This window comes from Saccharomycodes ludwigii, chromosome II (assembly GCF_020623625.1).
Source record: "Saccharomycodes ludwigii strain NBRC 1722 chromosome II, whole genome shotgun sequence".
NCBI classification, from domain to species: domain Eukaryota; kingdom Fungi; phylum Ascomycota; class Saccharomycetes; order Saccharomycodales; family Saccharomycodaceae; genus Saccharomycodes; species Saccharomycodes ludwigii.
In genome coordinates, this window is record NC_060201.1 from 20088 (window position 1) to 28361 (window position 8274).

The 8274-nt window shown below is 28.8% G+C and overlaps 1 protein-coding gene across 1 annotated transcript; it reads right to left on the bottom strand.

Annotated features, from left to right (window-relative positions):
• Positions 1–4665: 4665 nt before the first annotated feature.
• SCDLUD_001326 (uncharacterized protein) lies at positions 4666–6612 on the bottom strand (the record flags this gene model as incomplete). The annotated part of the gene is made up of 2 exons (XM_046080837.1): positions 4666–5073; positions 6271–6612. 2 exons carry the CDS (start codon positions 6610–6612, stop codon positions 4666–4668), a joined length of 750 nt encoding a protein of 249 aa, XP_045935497.1.
• Positions 6613–8274: the final 1662 nt, after the last annotated feature.

Sequence of the window (8274 nt, forward strand, 5' to 3'; positions counted from 1 at the left end):
GATTAATACAGATAAAATTATATTCCTCATGCTACAGGAGTAATACTATACTTGTATCTAGGTTTGTGTTATATATCCAAGTCTCTTTAGGGGGGGAAAAAGTTATTTGTTCATGGCTTTGGCATAACAGTAATTGTACTCAAAATAATAAAATTAACTGCATTTGAACAGCATGAAAAGTGTTCTACCGAAATATCAAATAAACTGGGCTATATACTTAATTGCTGTGTATATTATTACAAAATATGTTGTTTTTTTAACGGAATATGGAGCTTTTTTTTAATACATTGTCTCAAAGTCTTTTATTAGCCCACTGAACAATCATACAAATATTGCCATATTACTATATTGTTTTTGGATCACTAATATGCCCCAATCTCAATTATTTACTCTACAGGTTCGGATAGTTTTCAAGTTGGTAAAAATATTACCAAGCAAGATTTACATTTCACCCAAGAATTTGTTATCCAAGAGCGTAAAATGGATTGTACATTACACATTATTGGCCTACACTTTGTTAGATCTTATTTCACCTAAAGTTTTATTTTTTACTTGTCTGTTCAAATCATCACAAAGGAGATTATTCTTATAGCATCAACAAATAAGTGGTAATTTATGCCTCCTCGTATCAAAGCAGCTGTTCACAAACTATTCTATATAGCACATCTTTCTTTTGTTGTTTCCTTATTTCAGATGTTTTGATGTTATGATAAGTGATAAAATATTTTAAAGTTTGAGACACAGAAATGTGAATGTTGTGATTGGCCAAAAGCTATGGGAGTTGAATGATCTATTATTTCTGATTTATACTTGTAGTAATGACGATGTGTTTCGCAAAGAGATATGAAACCAAACTCTCTGTCTCTTTTCATCTGATAAGTTCTCAAAAACAATCTCTAAATCAGTATTGTTATCTCCAGTAACAATTTAAAAGTTGTGACAATGATCCTGTCTAACTTATGAAGCATGTGTGTGTAAAAATTACAGGAAATACTAAAAAGATACGTCAAGGTTCCTGTTTTATCAACAAATATAAAATGTTACTACACTTGATCTGTTTACAAAAATCATCTACCTTGATCTCAGTTCAAAATGTCATTAAAAACTAGAATTACATGGTGGTCAAGTGTTTTGCTGATTTGGATTGATTGCTGCTATTCCACAAAAATACATTTAGAATATTGATCAATAGCAATAATAATCGTGCTCCAAATACAATCTTCTTTTATTTTCTTGTAAATATTATTCACAAAATAATGTACGTGGTGAAAAAAGAAAATGAAGGAAATTGGTATCACAAATACACATCCCAGTTTTGTATAAGTTTTTCAACAACTGCTATGTAACAAGATCACTACTGCATTTCCACAATTGGATGATCTCATTAATTTCAAATGATTGAATTGGTAACATATAAAACAAAATAGACTGTAATTATTAGTTAAGATTCAGTACTGTGAAGTGCCTAAAAGTGTAACAAAATATATGTTTCATTATATTATTTGCAATGCCCTTGATTTTAGTCAAAATAAATATCCTTCTCTTTCTAATAGTAAGTCATTTCTTATCAACTCATGTTAGTCACACAATAAATCACAACTAAACTAGTTACTTACTCACTTGTCCATGTAAACATATCTCCCAATATATTGATACAATATTCCATAATAATACTTGTGTTACTCCTGTAATTAGGGGGGGGGGAAAGTCCATTTCAAACTAAATCAGAATTTCAAATTCCACACCAATCATATAATGTCATTTTGTAATAAACCTTTTTTTGATGAATATAATATCTAAATTGACATGCACATTTAGATTTTATGTATGCAACAGCTGGTCTTCATAAATATCACTGAATCTTTGAATATTTCTAGGTACAGTAATGTTTGGTATACACTCAGTAGATATAAACCGAGTATGTGTGTTGTCAGTTCTAGATCTAGTAGGATATTAGAATAAAAAGAAAAGCCTTATTACTAACCCACTTTTTTAAAATAATAATTAGAAACGATGTTATAAGTGGTAATACCAATGCTTTACAGATCCGCAGTATTAGAATGAAAAATTAAATATAATAAAAGTACTCAGGTATCAGATCGCACAGTATAACCTTATTTGTTATTTGATTGATTTGTGAATTGATACTTTAATAAATAGGCACTTTTTGTGTTTTCAGTGTATCTTTTGTTTTTAAACTTTTATCATGCTTAATCAGTTATACACCACTTATACTTTAAATGACATGTAAATATTGATGTGTGCTTATTAGTAACAATATGGTCCTTCACTCCAGTACAGTCATTATGATTCCAACAAACACGCAATGGTTATCCACTATAATAACAAAATAATAATAAACAGCCTCTTTATAGTGTTGTTTTTCTTCACTCCAATCAGTATATATCCAGTTGAAGCATTCTTTGAAAGTGTAGATATGATTTCGTATTTTGATAGGTTTTTTAAATACTACCTGAATATTTGTTTTTTGATCAAAAACTTTTCTAATTTCTTGTAAGTTGTTGTAAATTGTGTAAAATACTTGTTTTGTTTTGTTTTGTTATTTCTGATAATCAACAAACTGTTTTTTTTTTTAACTTTGTTGATAATGTTGGGGCATACGCCCACCGTATAAAATGCGAACTCGCTGCAAGACAATTGCTAGCGATGCGCATATTAATAATATCGAATTATTCCAACAAAATATAAATAACATCTATATAAATATATATGAAACACCAAGCACAACCCATAGAAAGGACATATAAAGAATGTCTATCGCAAGAAGTAAAGTAGTAAATGAGTCAACTACAAGAAGTGCTACACTCATACAAAACGGATCATGAGGACGCTGCTAATATGAAACAATAACGAACAAGTTATAGTAATAGAAATGCAGAAATTGACTTCACAACCAGAAGGGTTAATAACCTCGAAGGTAATTTATAAAATAATATATCAATGATAATAATAGATTAAGTTCGATCATTGATATAACCAGAAAGGTATATAAAGGATTAGTTTCCAACCTTTCACAACAAGACATTAGTTTGTCAGGTAATTCGTTATCCCTATATAACTATTAGTTTAGCTTATATAGAAAGGGGAAGAAGAACCACATAGACAGAGAGATATAGATATAATAAATATACGATCATATATACATATGATCAAGGGCCCAATAATACAAAACTAGAAAGTAAAACATCTTATAATAATGAGTGAAGAATCTAATATGGAAGTTCCTGCGGAACAGAGAAATAATCCAACTTCGGGTAATAACCCGAACGACGAATTATTCCAACAGATAATTCACGGCTTAAAAATATTTAGCATTTTTTACGAAAAAAATCTTTTTTTTTTTTTTTTTTGCAGCCAAAGAAATAATTTTTTTTTTTCGTTCGCTCAAAAATATCATCTAAATTCACAATGTTATTTTATCAATAAAACTTTAATCAATGTTATCTAATATGAAATATAGAAAGAGAAATTGCATTTGAACACCAGTTATTTCAAGAGTTATGGAGAGTTAGAAATGCACCAAGTTTTCACCTACCATATTTTATAAATTCACCAGAGAAACTATGCCATTGTAACTATCAAGACCATAAATAATTCCAAGCATTCAGATAACATATGAAGCAAAGAGAACTAAAAACTAAGTAGTTTAATATTACATATTGCAACAAGGATAATAGATGTGATAAAACCTAGTGAATAAATTTTAGACTAGTTTCCAATAACAAGTTTGTTTTGTTTTATGGATTATGTTACAATTCATTATATGTGAAGAATGAAGTTTATTTTTGTTAATTAACACTAAATAGCAGCAAACTTAAAATGAATGAATCACAACATCTCAATTAGACATACACAATGAATCAAATACTATTCAATATTGTTTCCAAATTTCTATCTATATTACAAGATCTCGATTTGTATGTTTTTTCCTTTAATATACGCTAAAGTTGATGAAATATGACAAGTACTCCGTTGACAAGGAATGCACTTCGCAGGATATACACACTTGTCTTTCAATATAAGCTTATAATTATACATTGTGATAAAGCAAGCACTTATATGAACTAATTATTAACAAACACTTGAATTATGGAATAATAAAAAACATAGAGCCTGTTAACTAAAGAATAATATATATATGAAGGGAAATTTTATCACCAATCATGTTACAAATAAACATCGATTTTATAGAATCTAAGCAGACTCATAAGTTTGTAATTATTGGTTCAAAAAACACAACATAAATTATCTCATTGATCGAGTATTTATTTCCAAAAGAATAGATCTATCTTATTCTTCATAGTTTAAGACACTTCTTTTTACCGTTATTATTGAACTTTTAAACCCAACAGTGGAAGAAAAATTAAAACAAAAAATTAGTATGAGAAACAAGAAAGAAAATAATATTCCAATGTTATCAATAAATAATCAGAGAAAAAAGATTTATTAGAAATAAAAACAACTTACAGTATGAAAAACTAAGTTGCTTCGATATTATAAAAAGAACGAACTATAAAATAAAATAAAAACACAAAATACGAAATCTGAACAAAATAAATACAAAAAAAACTGACGAACTTAAAAAAAAAAATAAACTAAATATATCAGATACTATTCGAAAAATAAATTTTCACAAGAGTAATCTTAAAATAAATTGAAAAACAAAACAAATAAAGTAAAGAACATCTTGAAGGTAGATATTCTGTTTGAAACAGCACCAGCTTGGTAAATAGAAATTAATCCACTAGATGCTGGTTGAGATTGAATACTTTGAACCTCAATAGCAGCTGTGCTAGAAACAGTTTCTGATTGAACAGTGGTGGTAATAACTTTGCCACCAGATGTAGTCTTGGTAACAACATTGTTGGAATTACCAGAGTTACCATTGGCACTCTTGGTAACAGTGGTGTGAACAGAACCGGATGAAATAGTCTCAACATATTCACTAGCATTGCCTGGAGAACCTGATCCGTTTTCATTATTATTGTTTGGAACAATAGTAGATTCAATAACAGATGTGATGGTACTACCTGATGTAGTGTACACACTAGTCTTAGTAACAGTAACTGGTGTATTAGCAGTTTCGGAATTGCCAGATCCACCGTTGTTGTTGTTGTTGTTGTTGTTTGGAACAATAGTAGAGGTGATAGTAGCAGTAATGGTGCTACCAGATGTGGTAAACACACTAGTCTTAGTAACAGTAACTGGTGTATTGGAAGTCTCAGAACTAACAGAATAAACTTCGGGACCCGAATTGTTAGAACCACCATTATTGTTGTTGTTATTGTTTGGAACAGTGGTGGTAGTAGCATCGCATGTGACAATAGTCGAGGTTATAGTTCTGCCAGATGTAACAATCACAGTAGTTCTTGTAACACTAGAAGGCAATCCAGGTGTCTCAGTAGTTGAATTAACTGGAGAAACAGTTTCAGAAGTAGAGGTAGTACCTGGAGCTGGCTTAGTAAAGGTTTTTGAAGTGAAGGTACCTTTCCTTGGGTTTGTAAATGGCGCAGTGTTAGTGGTACCTGGAATAGAACTCAATGGTGATGATTTGGAGCTGGTAGTGTTGAAATAACCAAATCCTGCAGTCTCAATTGTGTAGATGGTAGATGTAGTTGGAATACCATCAGTACCAGTAGTGTTAATTACAGTGGTTACAATAATAGAGATGGAGGTACCGGTTCATGATGTATAAGTAGTAGTAGTACCTTCGACCTCTGGTGTCTCAACATAAACAACAGTTGATTTAATGATCTCACTATTTGAATCGGTACTTGTCAATACAGAAGTGGTGTAAGTAGATGTAAATGTACCTGTCCAAGGAACTGTTTTTGTCGAATAGGCTGGACAATACGATTCTTCTTCATCAAATGTATAAACATAATTTTCAAAATCACTAAGAACAGTTCCACTTGGTAAAGTTGCTGTAAAATTCAAGCTTGCTTTTGTTAGTGCATTAGTAAAAACAATTCTCAAAGGATAGTAAGAACCAGCAATCAGATTCATACTCTTTGATATAGAAGCTTCTTGTCCTGAAAATAAACCCTTAATAGCGTTTATAAAGAAATCTGTTGTAGTACTGGTAATATTGTTTTGTTCGCAACAACCAAAAGCATTTTGACCAAACAATAAACCAGACGAATCATCAACATTTCCTAGGGTAAAAGTATAATTACCAGTTTCTGGAGCTAAAAAATAACCGCTAATTTCCATTGTGAAATTAGTAAAAGTTGTGTTATAATCATAAACCACTGGTAAACTATAAGCATTTACCCCTTGATTATAACAAGTATATGAATTGTATGGCGCTTCTGCAGATGGACAATACCAGTTGTTGTTAGCAGCACCACTACGCTCACTATAACAGAGGAAGTACACAGATGGGTCTGTTTGGCTGTACTTACAAGGAAAACCTGATTGAAAGGAAACAGTGGTAATACCATCTGATATATGGTATGGTGCAGATTTTTGATAATAACCATAAGCCATATATTCTAAGCTTGAAAATGACTTTGTATCATCAAGAGTGTAGTTAAACCACCTCACTTTAAAACCTTCAGTTGGATCTGAAATTGGACTACAAGCATCCATTGTATCATCAGATGCTGTAGCATTTATTAATCTTGATCCTTGTAATAGACAAAGGCTTAATAGTAAAAATCCCCGATTATGCAAATAGGGTTAACATGCTAATTTGTTATGAATAACTTAGTTTTTTTTTTATTTTTAGTATATGATATAAATTCAAATATTAAAGGAGAAAAAAATCTTAAAGATTACAAAATATAATAACTAAAAGGGGCTTATATTAATATAATTATTTTTTTTTTACTAAGCATTTTGTAGTTGTGCGTAAGTTTTCATAACAATTTTAACTTTGTTTTAAAAATTTTTATTAATATTGTCAAACAATTGATTTTTTTTTTTTTTTCTTTCAATTTTCTAAAGATCGTAAATCCTTTTTTCATAACTGACAAAATAATTATTTTCCTTGTAGATCGTAAATTCTATATTAATAGATTAAAAAAATAACAATAGCTTTATTAATGATTATAATTCATGTGTTATGTGATGTTACACTGTGTGCTATAAAAAAAAAAAATTATAACATGTTATCTTGGTTGTACAATATGTAATTTTTTTTGGGAGTAAGAAAACAATAGCCTTATTAATTATTATAATTTATGTGTTATGTAATGTTACATTGTATTTTTTTAAAAAAAAAAAATAATCTTGGTTGTATAACATGTAATTTTAATTTCGCATAACAAAGCCTTGTTGAATTTTTCAGAGATACTGAAAATATATTGCTAAATATTAAAACAATAGAATTATTCTTGTGTTATTTCGTATTTTACGAACCAAAATAAATAATACAATAAACTATTAGTATAATAATTTAAAAAATTTTCCGGTAGCATCCACTATTTTTTTCTTTTGTCACAGTATTGTTTTTTATGTTTCTTTTTTTTATTTCTTTTTTTATTTCTTTTTTTTATTTCTTTTTTTTATTTCTTTTTTTATTTCTTTTTTTATTTCTTTTTTTTATTTCTTTTCCCTTTATTGCTTTTTTTCATTTCTTTTTTTTTTCTTTTTTTTTTGTGTATATAAAATTCCTTAAAAACCCCCATACAACAAATGTTAAACATGAAATAGATAGCAGCCGAGTAAAAAAATAATACATTCGTCTTGTTTTGATTATAAATAGTATGTGTTTCACATTCAGTGTTGCTGTATTTTTTTATTATAATTCAAAAACTAATATACGAGTATATTAACTTTAAAACAATTTTTTTTTTGTTTTTTTTTTATAGAGGTAATAATACTAATGTAAATAACAGTAGAATAGGGATATATTACTATATAAGTACAATGAACCTCTATTTCCTTGATGCTTTTTCTATTACATCAATTATAAAGGTGTGAGCAAATACAAGGCTATGCATAACAATAGACGTAAATATTATGTATAATACTGTTGACAGTAGCGATTTACGAACTTTGTAATTACGAAAAAACTCTATTTTTTTCACGCTACATTTTTTTTTATCATATTAATCATAAAAGTGTGAGCAAATACAAAATTCTATATAACAATAGATATAAATATTTTGTATGACACTATTTACAGTAGCAATTTACGAATTTCGTAATTACGAAATAAAATATAAGTTGTTTACTTTTAGTATAACAATTGCAGCAGCATGGCAGATCATTATATAGTCTCGAATTAACGAGTACTCTGAATTATCA